This window comes from Lissotriton vulgaris, chromosome 4_1 (assembly GCF_964263255.1).
Source record: "Lissotriton vulgaris chromosome 4_1, aLisVul1.2, whole genome shotgun sequence".
Taxonomy (NCBI): domain Eukaryota; kingdom Metazoa; phylum Chordata; class Amphibia; order Caudata; family Salamandridae; genus Lissotriton; species Lissotriton vulgaris.
This window is the reverse complement of record NC_141691.1, coordinates 1,622,275,248-1,622,292,699: the sequence shown is the minus strand read 5'-3', so window position 1 is coordinate 1,622,292,699 and position 17,452 is coordinate 1,622,275,248. Positions and strand designations below refer to the sequence as shown.

General features: G+C 46.0%; 1 protein-coding gene across 2 annotated transcripts in view; it reads left to right on the top strand.

Moving 5' to 3' along the window:
• The window catches only part of UBE2W (ubiquitin conjugating enzyme E2 W), a 199,623-nt gene that overhangs the window by 169,172 nt on the left and 12,999 nt on the right, over positions 1-17,452 (top strand). For both annotated transcript variants that reach the window (XM_086965888.1, XM_086965887.1), the window contains exon 5: positions 6,263-6,338. In XM_086965888.1, the coding sequence (XP_086822014.1) occupies positions 6,263-6,338 (76 nt within the window). The remainder of the gene's footprint in view (positions 1-6,262; positions 6,339-17,452) is intronic.

The following is a 17,452-nucleotide window of genomic DNA, read 5'->3' as shown; positions in this document are numbered from 1 at the left end:
GACAGTTAAGACAGTTGTGAAACTAATGGGAATGATGGCATCATGCTTTCACTTAGTCCCAAATATTCGGCTACACATGAGACCATTCCAAGAATTTCTTCACGCACAATAGTCATAGGCAACAGGCATTTGGGGAGATCTAGTGGTTGTTACACAGAAAATACAGCAAGAAATAGCATGGTGGAACAAGAAGAACATAAACAAGGGAGGAATCACACCCAACCACCTCCAACAGTGACCATAACGACAGATTACTCACATATGGGATGCTAACATGAACAGTCTCAAAGTGAGAGGACTGTGGACACAGCAAGAAGCTCTACAGCACATAAACATTCTGGAACTGAAAACAGTGTTCCTAGGCTTAAAAGCCTTTCAAAGGCAGCTACACAGAAAAACAATTCTGATACAAACTGACTACACAACTCCCATGTTTTACATCAACAAACCCATTCGCTGGGACTGTCAGCTATAGGTCTGCAAATCTGGAGGTGGGCAATCCCATGGAACATAGACTTTATAGCAATCCACCTACCAGGGAAGGACAATCTGGAAGCGGACAGGCTGAGCAGACAAGCCTCATCGTGCCACGAGTGGGGAATAAATCAGTACGAACTCAACAAAGTATTCAGAAGATGGGGAACTCAGGAGGTGGACCTCTTTGCAACACCTGCAAATGCTTTGCATCCAGGCAACCATGCAAACAGCCTTTAGAGAATGCGCTATGGATAAGCTGTTCCGGGATATTTGCTTACGCTTCTCCCCCGATACCACTACTACACAGAGTAATCAACAAATGCAAAATCAGCCACATGACCATGATTGTCATTGCCCCAAAATGGCGGAGAGAGACCTGGTTCTCAGAGATAATGGAGATAGCTCAAGGGTCAATTCACAAATTGCCAAACAGACTAGACTTGCTAACCATGCAAGAAGGAAGAGTGCTCCACCCAGAACCAGAAATCCTGAGCCTTGAAGCATGGCTCCTGAGTACATAGAATTTGCGCACCTAAAACTACCAGAAAGCACAATGGCAGTTCTAAAGGAAGCAAGAAAGCTGACCACGAGGCAATGTTACACAGAGAAATGGAAAAGATACTCTCTATGGTGCCTCAAAGAAGGGCTTTCCCAAAAGATCACAAAGGGAAAGACCATTCTGAAGTACTGAACACATCTACTACATAGTAAACTAACCTACACATTACTGAAGCTTCACTTAGCGGCAATTGTAGCATACAAGAGAACACACAGGGAAGAGTTTCTTTACTTCTCATGTGGTCAGAAGGTTCCTAGAAGAGGCAAAAATAATCGCCCCACCCAAGACAGTGCCAGCACCCACATGGAACCTAAATATAGTACTCGCTCAGCTGATGAAAGCACCATTTGACCCACTACAGAAGGCAACGCCACAGATGCTCACACTGAAGACTGCCTTTTTAGTAGTAATAACATGACTACGTAGAGGTAGTGAGTTGCAGGCACTAACATTGCAGGAACCCTACTTCCAAATACGTAATGACAGAATCATCATGAGAACAGATCCACACTTCATGCCAAAGGTGGTATCACGATTCCACATTAACCAATCCATACAAATACAAAATTTCTTCCAGAATCCGAATATGCAAGCAGAAAGGGCATTGCACACTCTTGACGCTAGAAGAGCAGTCCTGTTTTACTTTGAAAAGACAAAAGAATGCAGGAAGACAAAGCAACGCTTTGCATCTTTTTCAAACCGTTTTCTGGGAAGGCCATTAACCAAAAACACAATTGCAAGATGAATTGCACAAGCCATACACTTGTGCCACAAGCAAACAGGACAAACATTACAAAGAGCTCCACAGGTTGACTCAGCAAGAAAGAAAGGAGCAACAATCTCCTTTCTAGCCAATACTCCAATTCAATACATTAGCATGGCAGTAACATGGTCTTGGTGCACACGTTCACTATACTATAGAGTACGGACATCCGCATGAATAAAGAAGCACAAGTAGAACAAAGTCTTGCAACATCTATTCACAAACCAACGCTCATCTCCCATCCAGACACGACAGAACTAACAAAAAACTACAAAATCCATGCACAGCATGTGAATCCAGAAAAGATTATTGTTGAAAAAAGTAGTTTCTTACCTGGTGGTGGAGTTTTGCAGCTTGAAGAATTTTCTGTGCTCACTAGCGAACCCACCCTGCTCCACTAAGAAAGATGAGACAAAGGGTTAGGAGGAAAGAAAAAAAAAGAATCCGAAGATGGCTACCTAAGGTTGGAGCTTCCAGATGAAGCTTGCCGTCACAAATGGTGGTTTGTCGACGCCACTAAGAAGAAAAAAAGAGGACAAATACAATTCCGGACCCAACCTCTAGATGGCGTAATAATGCACAGCATGGGAGTTCAGAAAATGTTTCAAGCTGCAAAACTACACCTACCAGTTAGAAACTATACGTTTGAGAGAAAGTGGTTTCCTGCCACCATTCCAAATCAAGCCGCTCATGAGAGATTGTGCTTCCCCAAAGAAAGACTGGGTACATTTAATTTGCCCTTTCCATGCTCATGACGGCTCCACGCTGTCATGAGCCACGGGCAGCGCGTGCTCATGATGGCGTGGAGCCGTCATGCAACTGTCGCCCGCCCACGCTCCGCTTATGCAGCACTAATTCTCTGCCTGTGCAGGCAAATTAGTGAGTAGGCGGGGTCATGCCTGCTCTACACTGTCATGAGCACACGGTGCCCGTGACTCATGACAGTATGGAGCAGTCATGAGTAAGGGAGCGCAAGCCCACCCCCTAGCCCCACCCGCACCGTGGCCGAATTCGCTCTGCGGGGAGAAAAGGTTAGTATATTTACCAAATAGTAGAGCAGATGAGGCAGTGCTATCATTTCGATTAAAGCACCCTGTCTCGTGATCTAGGGGGCCATTTCTTCACGGGGGCACTTACCTGCGGGGACCAGCTCCCCATCCTTGACGCACCCGCTGCTGCACTCGCTCTCTCCCCACGCCGGCGCCGCTCCTGACATCGCGGTCGCAGCGGGGAGAGAGCAAAGGGATAAACTACAGTTCCCGGCGTCCCCTACCTGCCACCGGGGGCGCCGAACCGCCGGATCACCCAGCAGCGCCCGGAGGCGCATAAGAGGCAGCCGCCCCTGCTGCTGAGCGGGGGCCATTTCTTCACGGGGGCACTTACCTGCGGGGACCAGCTCCCCATCCTTGACGCACCCGCTGCTGCACTCGCTCTCTCCCCACGCCGGCGCCGCTCCTGACATCGCGGTCGCAGCGGGGAGAGAGCAAAGGGATAAACTACAGTTCCCGGCGTCCCCTACCTGCCACCGGGGGCGCCGAACCGCCGGATCACCCAGCAGCGCCCGGAGGCGCATAAGAGGCAGCCGCCCCTCCCGCCTCGCGGGACGCGCGCGGGACCAGCCGGGCTAAGCCCGGGCAAAGGGCGGGCCCTCTGTGGCCCTCTGGAGGCCAAAGGAGGACGGGACGGGCCACCCATCTGACATTTCCTCTGAAGAGGTACTGATATTTCTATTTTCATATTTTGACTTTCTTTGGCATACTACGTTTTCATTATGTCCTTCTGGGAGGATCTGAACTCACTATGTGGAACCAATTATATACCGGACATACTGCCTACTATAAGCATGGACACCAGTCCAGATGATGTAAACGCCACCCTGCAGGATCCACCGCTTCACTTGATTAAACACAAAACCCTAGCCAACACACCTCCGGGGGGGCTCAACATTCGCGTTGGCGATACTATTAAAGAGAAGCAAGCCAAAAATCCAAATGTACGTACTTGTCCTTCTCTTCTCCCCTCCAACCCAATTACACCGATGGGGGAGACGGTATATGGAAAAATAGAAAAACGCGCATCACCCCTTCAACCATCTTTGTTGGCCGAGCTTGAACATTTGCTAACATCTCTCATATCACCACTGGTGACCAAAATCAACGATTTGGGGGACAGGTTATCCAGCATTGAACAAACAATGAAAACGCACATCTCACCAAGTATAAAACCGGTATTATCCAACTGTCCTAGCCCCCTCACTATTCCGGAAAAACCTAAACCAAATTTCCGTAAGAACGCCTCTTCGCAAACATTGTCGCCTGATATAGGCCTCAAACCGGCCAAAATTCAACCGCTGATAAAACATACTGCGGCCAAACCCGAACTAGTTAAAATGCTACGAATTGACTTGCCCCCTGAAGCCGCCCCTTATGTGTCAGTCGTATCTGGGGTCCCACCTGCAAACCAGGGAAAATATGAAACACGTCAAGACCTGTTAAATAAGGTCATGCCCTGGTTACAGACCAACAGACCCTTGCCACCTAACTTAGATGGTGGAATTTTAAGTGTCAGGAGGGTGGGGTGGCTGGGCGCGCTGCCAAAAACCATCCCTGGGGATTTGGTGCTAATTAAATTCAAGCACATGAACATAGTCCCTTTTTTACGATCCTGCAAGCACAAAGAGTGGGATGGCCCAATTCGCATCTGGGATTTACATGACTTCTATCCGAGCATCCCACCTATTCCGTCATCAAGAACAGCAGTAAAGAATTATAACGTCTGATGTGGGGGACCCTGTGTACCTAGTGCCCCTAGCTTCCTAGCTCTTAACAGATTCGAACCTTTGTCCAAATAACACACTTTTTGAGAATTCCTTATAAGACCCTCCCCTATCCCACCTAATAGCACTGTGTGTACGATCACCCCTATTTCTTAGAGGTGTTCCATCTGATAGGGTATTGTTTTACATTGTTTTTCTATTGATTAGCTGTTCTCCTTTATCAATTTAATCTTGTTTTAGAAATTGATATATAATGAAATATTGTTGTATTTGTCTATGATTTGTTGTTGCTTTTATGATTTTAAATTCAAAAATCGAATAAAGCTAATCTGAAATCTAGAGGGGCAGTTACTTCTAAAAGGCTATAGACCTACTCGTTTTTGTGGACAAGAAGATGAGATTACAAGATGACAATCTCCTCTTGCCTGTAATGTCTTCACCTTCCACTCCACCTGTTTCTTGCTGAGATCTTGGTGGATGAGCATCCATGTTTCACATATCAGTGAGCCAGTGTGGCTATAAATATTGGCTCAGGAAGCAGAAGGTAACCTGCTTTAGCACACTCCCACTCATTAGATACCATGTGTTTTGTGCCAGCTAGTAGCGTTTAGTGTTGTGCTGTTCTGAGAAGTGGCAGACACCACCTTTCCACTGACATGGTTATATGCTATGAATGCAGAACAGAAAGGTTATGGCTAAACAGTAGATAAACAGTACTTCATAATCAGTGGGTATGCCACAATCTGCTCAATACTGCAAATGTAACGTAACTACTTAAGCGGATAAATTCTTACACAAAACCTACAAATGTTTGCTATTAACCAGGCAATCCACATTTGTTCAATGTATCCTTGGTTCCTGTTTCTGGAGGCGTTAGACTGTGATGCAGCAAAGTATTCGCCAATTTTGGTTTAAAAAAAAAAATAATCTGTGTTTTTCATTTTTCCAACATCGGTGCAAATATTGGTATTCAAGATGCACAATGAAGTACATTAAGAGTGAAGCGCTTTCTGCTTCGTCAGGTGCATGCCTTAAATGTAAATACACAATAAGCAGAGCAATGGGATCCTTGGATAGGACCAGGTGTAGAATTACATTTATATGGTCTCCTTCTAAATGGCATATCACAGAATTGGATAAAGCCATCAGAGGCCAACATTGACACTTTGTGTGTGAATACACTGATAAAGTAAATGCATTTAGTCAGGTGCTATTCCTAATTAATTTATTTGAGCACTTAAGATCATTGAAACTCTCTGTATGGTTAAAATGTCTGTGTTTGAAACGTAGGGCTTGTGTTTGCTTTCATTCCTTTTAATAGTCAATATGTCTTGAATTATTGTTGAAGACCGTCAGCAACTTAAATTTAAGCCTGGGGATCCCGGTTGTCATTGGAAGCTCCACCTAAAACACATCCCATATGTTAATGTCTTGTATTTTGCAATTAGTGACCGACTCGGTGTGCCTCAGTTTGATACCTAGTACTATATTTCCTACAAGTCACTGCGAAATCTGCCACTCCAGAGCCTCTTCATCTGAGCACATTTATTATTGAATTCTGTTGCCTACCTTTTGATGGTGCTGTAGTCGCTCTTGCTACTGTAAAGCAGATGTACAGTTTTATATATCTTTTGTTTCCTTTCTTGGTACATGGAGGATAAAATATTAATATTTTTCTTCCCTTCAGAGGCGGCCTCCTGATAATTCATTTTATGTAAGAACATGTAACAAGAATCCAAAGAAAACAAAGTGGTGGTATCATGGTAAGTTTTAAGTGTTATAGTCAAAAGTAACGCAACCATGGACTTTACAAATCGGAGTTGTGTAGTTTATGTACAAAGAAAAAATAATAGTTACTGTTGAGCCTTTTTTCAGATGACTCTGAAATTGTGCATAGTCAACTTAATGTTGTGGTAAGACTAGTATTGACGGTATCCATTTTGCCTGATTCCATTAATAATGTTTTTGTAAACAGTTGTAGCCGTACTGTTAATCAAAAGCAATGACCGGAAGATGCTAAAGGTCCAGCATGCATTATAGAGGCTGTAAAATCTAAATCCTATGTTGAGGAAGCCGGTTCAAGCAGCAGTGAACTTTAACCGCTTGTGGCTCTCCCACCGACAGTTTTTATTTATGGTTGCTTCCAAGGCAACCTAAATCACGGCACTTCTGGTCCCCTTGTCTACTAGCCCTCACACTACTTTGTTAAACTTGGTCAAGTTCGGTCCTTTGGAAACTGAATACAGTAAGATGCCAAGAATGCATACTGGGCACCGTGCCAATATTGCCACACCCTCCCACGATCCACTTTCATTTTAATAAGGAGATAGGCATTTGGATTTCAAGCCAATTCTTCAGAGATGTTGTCATTACACTGTTTCTTCATACGCTGATTTCATGCCTAATGGCCACCTTGCCACTTGTATAGATTCTTCTCATCCATCATGGTACATACATCCTACAACCAACTCCGCTATTAGTTGCCAGATCATTTAAAGACCAGTTTCTTACTGACTGCTTTGTTCCTTCCAGACGTGCAAGATCTTTCATACGAGAGAATTCTTGCAACAATATCAAGCCAAGCCAGTGACAGCTGGCCTTCTGGTAACTATCTCCTAAGTCAGAGGTCTACAAACTGTGGGGTGCACCACCCCCCCTGGCCCGGGGGGGGAGGGGGGTCCGTGCCTGTGTTCCCCAGTTGGCGCGAATGCCTCCAAGTACTTGTAAATGACGATTACCTGGAAACTCAACTTTGATTATTTGTCGCTTTTACAGGCTTACTTCATTTAATTGCAGTGTTTCAAGTGCATAAAAAAGCATGACAATTGCAATCATGAACTCAATGAGGTCAAAGAGGTGGCAAAAATGAATAAAATATTCGGATTTAGTTTTTTTTTCTCCACCTTTAGAAATTGCATATAATATAATTCACACCTTTTTAGTGACAAATGTAAATTAAACTAATGGTGGGAGAGGCACTCTTTTACATAATAATCTCAGTTGGCTAAAGTGATCACTCAAAATGTCTGAGACAAGATAGTCGCAGAATAAAGTCCTTGTTGAGAATATATATATATAGATCCATAGCTATATATAGATATATAGAGATATATATATAGATATATATATAGATATATAGATATATATATATATAGATATATATATAGAGATATATATATAGAGATATATATATAGATATATATATAGATATATATATAGATATAGAGAGAAAAAAAAAAGGCTTCCACAAAAATATTTAGTAATTAAGATAAAACAAGTGCGTTCAAGGATTACATTTTAATAATAGGTAATCAGACTGTACCTAGTGCAAACACTGTTATAAATCCATTAAAAGGGCACTTTCACATTAGTAAACCAGAAGTGTGAGAGGGGCAATACATCACAATTGTGACTGTTTCACTTAACTAAAGAGGCACAAGGTAATTTTCTTTGCTAGCAATAATCCTGAGGGCACCATTGCTACGAAGATGCAGGCAACATTTGAAAACACCTTTGTTCCTGAAAGGGACATTTTCACCCCTTATCCAATATCGAAACAGACAGAGGCAGAGGAGACAACCTGGTACTCAGTGCCTTAGCTATTATTAGTACAGCAGTACAGTTGCATTGGGGCCTAGGAGTGTGAGTGGCTCACAACACCCCACTGATGATGAGTGGTGTTTTATTTTAATGACCTTAAAAGCCTGGCCCCCTCCGATCAGCCCAGCCCCATCTGCTCCTTAAATCTTGCCATAAAGTTTTGAAGGGGGCCTGATGTCAAAACATTTTGCTTAGCGGGGCTCAGAGCAAATAAGTTTGAAGACCTCTGTCCTATGTGCCTCCTAAGCTAGTGGTTGCATTTTATGGCTCAATTCACACACTTATGTAGCTGAATTTACAACTTCAAGAAATTGAGACCCGCAGCATTAACAAACCTTGAGTGTTTGTACATAGACCATGGCAACAAAAATCCAAAATACATTAAAAATATAGCTTCAACAGAATTTAATCTTTCTCAGGTTAACATGCTTGAATCTTTCCGTGTCATCAAAGGAGCAGTTTCTCTGTAGCTTTAGCTTAGCAGTACAAGGAACAGCCTGCCTGGAGGGCCTCAGAATACTGCCCAATTTTAGCAGATTCGCCTTTTTTAAAAGAACCAAACTTTAGCCAGTGAAATGTTTGTGTTGTCAGCCTTACCTCCCTTAAGTCGTCACACCTTTGATTTTTGCTGCACATCATGTTGAGGGCATTCCAGAGTTTTTCTGTCTTCAAAGCAGGTAAGTTTCTGAAATATCTATTTAAAAATTCATGACTGAGGTTGTAGGTGTAGGTTCTTTCCACCACTACCTTTGGTTTAGGGTAAAAAGGACTAAGTATGTAAAAATCCAAAAGAAATGGCACCTGCACAAGATGTGCATTATTGCACCCCCAGATCACCAGCATAAAGACTGTACAATCTGCAGGACATTTTCCGCTAAAACTCTCCATGATTGTGAAGGGAGGCATTTGAGATGGATTAAAAAACATATAAGTGCTGAACATTCCACCTCGTGGGAAGAATCTGAGGCAAGTTCGCATATGTCCAGAGAGGAAACAGCATAAAAAAAATCCTGACTCGCATGAACCATCAAAAACAAAATTGGTGACTAAAGAATCCTCCTCTGGAGAAACCCAGGTGAAATGTTACAAAAAGTCTGAAAACATCTGTCAAGTCATCTCATCCTGATAAAGAGACAACTTTTATGGCGTCTTCTGTAGCAAAAAAGACAAAGTTCACAGCATCTTCAATATTGACTCCTTCAACAGTTTCGTCCTTCATTGACTTCTTAATGAAGGCACTATTGTTTGGGGCAATGTCAGCTGCTCTGTTGACGGAGGACTGCTGACATGTTGACGAAACACATGATTGAACGAAAAAAGTCACTGAAAACCCACCCAACAAACCTTTTACCCATCAAACCTTTTGTTGAATTACCCATCATCTGCTATTCCACCTGTGGCATCACAATCAACAAAAATCCCCTCCATTAGAAAAGAAAGCAAAAGGAACTAGGGACTTTTGCCCGGAACACGGTATCCTAAGCAAAATTTTGCCTTTAGCGCCAACTAGGCATCTTGACACTGAAGACGATCCTGACCACCTAAACCACTAGAGAAAATCAGGGGGAGACTAGGGCAAACCAACTGTCCCAAAGTACCATACAACAAGCACAAAATAAGTTGGTTGCCTATACTAATAATAAAAAGAACAAGGGAACTGTGGTTAGATGTAGAGATTCCAAAGCAGTAAGTCATGTGTAGTCTAAAGAGAAGCCCTCCTTAATGGAAGAGGATGCCTCACACACAATATTGTGTCGTGCTTCATCGTAGGAATCCTCTCCCCACCCTAGTAAGATGGTGCCACCAGAGCGGACTCAACCTCCACGAAGACTTGGCGAGAGGAGGGACTTCTTACATAAAACGTACAGGACAAAATGGGGATCCAGTTCAAATTAAAAATACCTTAAGGTTCCCAAGTAATCACCTTTATTTGTGAGGACCTGAGGTACGTTCAAAGCAATAGTGATGGTGGAACCTAAAGAGCATAATTTGAATGTAAAGGAATTTGAATTTAAAGGAATTTGTAAAGCGCGCGTATACCTGGCGGTTTCATGGCGCTAAAGGATACTTAGACCAAGAGTGAAAGGGGAGGATTACAGGCAAGGGAAAGCTTGTAGGAAAAGAAAAGTTCTGAGGGCCCTACGGAATTCAAAGTAGGAAGGGATCGATCTAATGTGCAGGGGGAGAGAGTTCCAAAAAGTTGGGGCTAGGACAGCAAATTTCAGACCTCCTGATCTGCATTTCTTAAAACGGGGTACAGAGAGCAAGAACTTAGTGGAAGAGCAAAGTTCTCGATTAGGTTGATAGACCGTGATTGCCGATGAAATAAACGCGGGGGCGGTCCCCACAATGGCCTGGAAGGTGGTACAACCCAACTTGAAGAGGGCCCGTTCTTTAATTGGCAGCCAATGTAAAGATTTCAATAACGGGGTGGTATGATGAGATCTGGGCAGCCCGAAAATCAGGCGGGCAGCCTGATTTTGGACTAACTGAAGACGACGAAGGGCATAGGCAGGGGAGCCATTGTACACTATGTTCCCGTAGTCCAGACGGGACAGGACCATAGCCATGAGGATCAGTTTTAGGGCGGGGAGGGAAAAAAAACGAGAAATTTTCCTTATAATGCGGAGAGCAAAGAAACAGGAGGAGACGACTGAGCTAATCTGAGAGTGGGGTGTGAGATGCTGATTAAGAGTAATGCCAAGTGTTTTAATTGAAAAAGAAGGTAAGGGGGGGTACCTAAGGAAGGAGGCCAGAGAATTTGTCAAGATGGACTGCCTGTGTACGGTCTTTTAGGAAGGAATTAATCCAGGTCAGAGCTGGGCCCCTGAATGTCTTAGTCAGTCATTCATTAAGCCAACATGTTTCTGCCACGCACAGAGGCATAGAGGTCTGGGCCATTCTTCAGGGTGCTATTGGGTGTCCCCTATATCTCATACATACTACAGTGGGGGAGTACAGCCAAGGTGTGCCCAAGTGACTCCTACCTGTGATACTCTTATACGCACATCATCATGCACTACAGAAGGGAGAGTTATCCAAAAGAACAAGTCAGAAAAGATATATCGGTGTGCATCACACACTAATTTTAGCACATACCATAGTGACCTGCACGGTTATATCCACAGGCAACCTTGCATGCTGGCATTCATCACCCAACACGTGCAGTGGAAAAAACATATTTTGTGAATGTGAGTGGGTAATTAAATGCGGATCCCCTTCTTAAGAACAAAAAGTGGGGGATGGTGACTAGGAGTGTTATCACCAGTGATGTGAAAATACAGCAAATCCAATAAGTGTCTAGCTCTAGAACTATTATATTAGGATTCTATGAGGTGCTTGTTCTTTATTTACTAGTAATCTTAGTGGACAGAGCTCACATGGCGGATCATAAAATCCTAGAATCCTAATATAATGGTTCATGAGCTAATAAACACTCATTGGATTTGATATGTTTTGCCAGCATGCAAGGTTGCCTGGAGCTATAATCATGCAGCTCACTATGGTGTACGTTAAAATTAGCATGTGATGCCCCTTCGCACAGATTAACTTGTCATGTTTAAGTGCTTATTACTAGTTGTGGTTTCTAAACTGGTACTAATCAAGTGAAATATTTGTCCAGGCACTATTACCATGTCTAAAAAATAAAACTGGTTAAGTATTACTACAAATAAATATGCTGCATGATTTGCCTTTTCTTGCAGCATAATGTAGTCAACCCTTCTGCATAATTTTGTGCTTCTCTGCTGCATCATTCCAGGGGCCCTGCATATGCATGCAATCACAATGGTTCACATACAACTCATTTGCAACAAAAATGCTCAATGAAGACTGCAACATTACTGTAACTACGGTGATATAAAGAAATAATTATCTTTCCACAGTAGGTTTCAGTGAGATGAGCAGATGTATTACCATCATAAATCCGGTCTTAGAATAGATGTTTAGAAAATACTAGTGCACAATGGCCCCTTGTGAAAAAATCTTCAGCCAAACCTGAGTGAGCAATGTAGTGAAATGCAAAGGTACGTTGGTATGGAAATTACCACATATTTCTATTCCATTATGATAGGCCCATAGTTGCCTATTAACACATCTCTCATGAAATAACAGGCATTTTTCTAGCAAATAGTGTCAACTGTGTTCCAACAGTCACCAAATACAAGGGCCTTTTCAGGAGTTGAAATGGCCTGGGGGACCTATAAAGATGGACAGGGAACCTACTAGAAGTAGAGAGCCAACTTAAATGTAGATTTAGAAATATACCTATTTAGGGCCTTGAGGAAACTGTCCCTCTCTCAAAACTGCCTTCATTCTTCTTCATAGATGAGATACCAGTGATGATAAACATGGAACTTGAGACATTGACTCACCTCACTCTGTGAGTTTGAGGCTTTCAGTCTGGCTATGCTGGGCCTGCTTAGGATGACTTCTGTACCTTCTAGGCTGCTATTACAGCAAGAGCAAAATCCTGAGGACTGACCAGATTACTAGGGAAACCGCACCTCAGTGGTATGTGGTGCCTAGGAAGATGAAACCTGCCAAGGTGTTTTAGCCTCCTTTGGTAGAGGCATGAACCACTGTGCCAATGGTGATCTTGATAACGGTATTGCTGGTGGCAAATTAATTCAGCTTCTATGGTTGAAAAAACTGAACCTCTAAGTGTATTCACCTTTTTCAGTATTCTACATAGTTGGTTCTTCACACCTGCCAATCCTTCCTGCCAAGGTGGTATCTGCATTTCATATTGGCCATCCCTTATGCATCCATCTTTCTTCCAGCCTCCAGATCCAACTGAGGAGGAAGAATGTTTTTATACTGAACCCCAGATGTGTGGTGTCATTACATTGACCAGACAAAACATTGTGGATGCTCAACTCTTTGTGGGCTTTGTTTATGGCATGGAGGGCAAGAAGGCAGTGGCCAAACACATGGTTTCATTAATCCTTTTTATTAAGATCAGCTGTGCCCTAGTCATGAATGATTCCCTAGAGAGCATTTGCAACCATTCTACTAGGCCTATGCCTGTTTCTATAGCCCTTGCCTGAGGTGTCCCAGTTGCCAATATCCTGCTGGTTAAATGCTCATCCTTGCATTCCTTTGCCAGGCATTACTGCCTTGCAGCACAAGTACACAGTGAATGATACTTTGGCAAAGCTGTGTTACATGACTCCCTTGGGTAATCGGCACTACTAATTCTGTAGTAGGGGGATCTCTGTGTATAGTCCTAATCTAGTGAATAGTCCCGCCCATGTGCGTGGACCCCGGAACAATCAAAAATAATCTCTTAAGTTGTCAAAAAATTGCAGAACTGCAAAGGCACTTAGAGAGAATTTAAAGACCGATAATGCTGCCTATATTCACAGGCTACACTGTCCAGTACTTCAACTAGAAATTCCACCAAAAAACCCACACAAAAAGCACAGCTTGCCCAGTTTCCTCCACAGAGAAACTTGCCTCTACCAGCAAAAGCCTCTGGAATGATAGAGAGGAAGATATGGACAGACAAGCCTTATAGGCTGCCAATATGTGGCTCAAACAGGATACTGTGCCTTTAAGAAAACTTTCCAGAACTCTCTCAGTATCCCAGAATGCACAGCAGGTCCCTTTTACTTTCAGTTCTTTTTTCCGGCTCCTGCAAGCAGGACCCTGGAGCATTGAGCTCTCCCTTTCAAGGGTTTATTTGGTGATTTTTGTTCACTTTTTCTTGTGTGTAGTGCTTATGTTTAAGTACTAAACCCCTTTTTGCATAGTCGGCCTCCCCTCTTCTCATATCCCAGAGGAGTGTGAAATCTGCAAAACCCTCTCTGCCAGGACCCTGAGATAGAGGATGAAGATCAGGCTCCACGGTCTTGAGGAAAGACGTCAGAAGGCACAAGGTGGGTCAGGGCATGCTTCATCTGCCCATGCTGAGGCCTCTGGGAGGCTCCCCAGGGGCCGGAAGGCCAGCAAGCGTCTCCATACTCCGCCAGCGTCGATTGCGTCAACTGCGGCGTCGAGGGGGATGACAACGGTCTGTTCCCCATCTCCCCGGGGCTCTGGGGAGAAGCGGCGTCGACATTCGGCGTCGAGGGAGCTGAACAGACCGTCGTCGACAGCATCGTCGTCGTCGACATAGTCATCGACATCAGGAAAAGGCCCGCCGTTCGCCGTCGGCGAAGAGAAGATCGGCGTCGAGGGGTTCCTCGCCATCGAGGAGGCGTTCGCCGTCGAGGAGGTGATACCGGTCGACGTCGAGAAGGCGCCACCGGTCGACGTTGAGAAGACGTTCCTCGAAGTCGAGGCGACGTTCTTTGACGCCAAGGAAGCGCAGGAGGAGTCCTGACGCTAGGAGGTCGCCGATTGGTTCGCCATAGTCGCCGAGGAAGAAGACTAAGTCACCGGGCTCGGTGTACTCAGTGGTGTATACGCCTACTAAACCTAGGACGCCTACCCCTCCTCCTTTGCCGATGGGTCCGCCTCCGCGGAACCCCACCTCCACCACCGCCTCGTGGGCCGACTCCGCGCTAGTCACCGCCGCCTCAACTTCCACCGCCTCTTCCCTTCGTCCCTCCACCGGTGCCTCCACCCAGGACGGCCTCGTTGCCACGTTATCCAACGCCACCTAAGGGGATCACTCAGCCGAGAGTCCCGACTAGGCCGACATCGCCTGCTCCTGCGAGGCCTGCGGATCGGCCGAGAAGATCGTGCTCCCGCTCCGGCCAGAGAGGGAGGTCGCGGAGCCGCGGCCGGTCGTCATCTCGATCTAGACGACGCCACAGGAGGCGCAGATCCAGATCCGGCACACGCTCTTCCACCAGAGATTATTTGCCGTCGGAGTCTCCAGGGACGAGGGTGTCGCCCGTCGACGATATTGTCTCCTTCCAGGAAGTGCTGTTGAGGGGTGCGGCTAAGCTAGGGATCACGGTGACGGTGCCAACACCTACGACGTCCGTGATCTTCGAGACGCTTCACAAGAAGCATTTGTCTCGACCGCTGCTTCCGTTGGTACCAGGATTGGAGGAGCCCGCCAAGGAGTTGTTTCTCACTCCGGCGGTGACGAAGGCAGCTCCCTCCAGGCTCATCAAGAAATACCGGGCTCCGGAATCTGACCCGGATTTTCGTCAAATGGACCCAACACCAGACTCCTTTATTGTAACAGCGGCTACGAAGCAGCATGCCACCACGCCTTCTTCGACAGTACCGCCCGATAAGGACAGCCGTTGGCAGGCAGAAAGGTCTGTGGGACGGCATCTACCACCATGAAGGCTGCAAGTGCTGGGGCTCTGCTGGGGCGATATGATCGTGCCCTATGGGAGTCCCTACAGCAGTACGCTGAGCTCCTCCCTCGTGACAAGAAAGAGGACTTTCTGGAGATATTAAGTGAGGGAATGATGGTGTCGAACCAGATCATCAGCGCGGCGGCTGATGTATCTCTTCTGGCGGCGCACGGATACTGCCACGGCATCAATCAGCGGTGTCACGCTTGGCTTCGCCTCACCTCACTCGAGCCAGAGGCACAACAGCGGGTGGCCAACCTGCCATTCTCGGGGGAAACCCTGTTCGGTAAGCATGCAGATGATGAAATGGCCCGTATGAAAGCAGAAGCCGAGACCCTGACTGCTGTCTGGTTAGAGAAGCCTGAGAAGAAGAAGAACTACCGCCCATTCCAGAGACGGTTCGGAACTTCAGGCAGAGGGCGAGAGCAGACTTCCGGGCAACAACAGCAGCAGCAGTTCCGGATGCCCTTCCAGAAACGCCAGAGGCGCAGAGGAGGCCAACAGTCCGCAACAGCGACCAAAGGCCCGGCCGGGTCTAGGCCCTGAGCGTTTACTTCCCCTACATCCGTTACCCACTCCGGTGGGGGGAAGCGTTCAGTTTTTTCTGTCAGAGTGGAGAAAAATTACTCCGGACAAGCGGGTGCTGAATATTGTTTGCAATGGATACAGTCTTCGGTTCACCAGCCCGCCTCCAGCTATTCTGCTGGTGAGCTCGCAGTTTCAGCTGCGCGAGCTCCAGGCAGAGGCCGACATCCTATTAAGGAAAAGGGCGATAGAAGACGTACCTCTGTCTCAAAGGGGAAGAGGTCTGTACTCCAGGTTCTTTCTGGTCCGCAAGAAGGACAAGAACGAGTTCAGGCCCATTCTGGACTTGCGGCAAGCAAACAAGTGGATTCGCAGAGAGATTTTGCATGCTGTTGCAGCAGATTTACCCTCCACTGCAGCAGGGAGACTGGCTTTGTGCTATAGACCTACAGAATGCGTACTTCCATGTGCCCATTGCACAGAAACAGAGGAAGTTCCTGCGATTCCAAGTCGGCGCCAATCATTATCAATACACAGTACTGCCATTCGGGCTGACGTCTGCACCCCGGACGTTCTCGAAGTGCATGGCAGTGGTAGTGGCACACCTGCGGAAGAACAAGGTGTTTGTCTAACCGTACCTGGACGACTGGTTGATCAAGGCCTCCTTCTCGGAAGCTCAAGCACACTTCCAGAAGACGTGCGTTCTATTGAACAAGCTGGGGTTGCACATCAACATGTCCAAGTCTGTCCCGACTCCGGTCCAATGCATACAGAACTTGGGAGCCTCCATCAATACGCTGTCGGCAAGCGTGTCTCCTTCGGAGGAGCGACTGTTATCACTCCTTCGGAAGGCTCAGGCTCATATGACAGTGAGGACGGTGTCTTCTCTACTGGGGTCGATGGCCTCTTGTATCTTCCTCACTCCTCACGCATGGCTGCACATGAGACCACAGCAGGAGTGCTTGGAGGATCAGTGGGATCAGAGGACTGGTTCTTGGGACGACACGATACGACTGTCTCTGCATGCTCTTCAGTCTCTGAAGTGGTGGTGTTCAGCGGAGAATCTCTTAAGAGGGGTTCCCTTCCACAAGGACATTCCCGCACAGACGATCGTGACGGATGCGTCTCTCCATGGCTGGGGAGCGCATTCCGGAGACTTACAGATTCAAGGGACGTGGTCTCCGTCGGAGTCCACGTACCACATCAATTTCCTGAAAGTCAGAGCTGTTCACTTGGCACTGAAGGCCTTTCATCCGTCCTTTCAGACCAACTCTCTGCTTGTACAGACGGACAATACGACCACGATGTATTACCTCAACAAGCAGGGAGGCTCGAGATCATGCACTCTGTCGCAGGAGGTGCAGGCGATCTGGCACTGGCTTCTGGCCAGAGGACTGACGATAACGGCTACCCATCTGCCAGGTGTGCAGAATGTTCAGGCGGACGCACTGAGCAGACTGAATCAGGAAAACCACGAATGGGTCTAAACGACA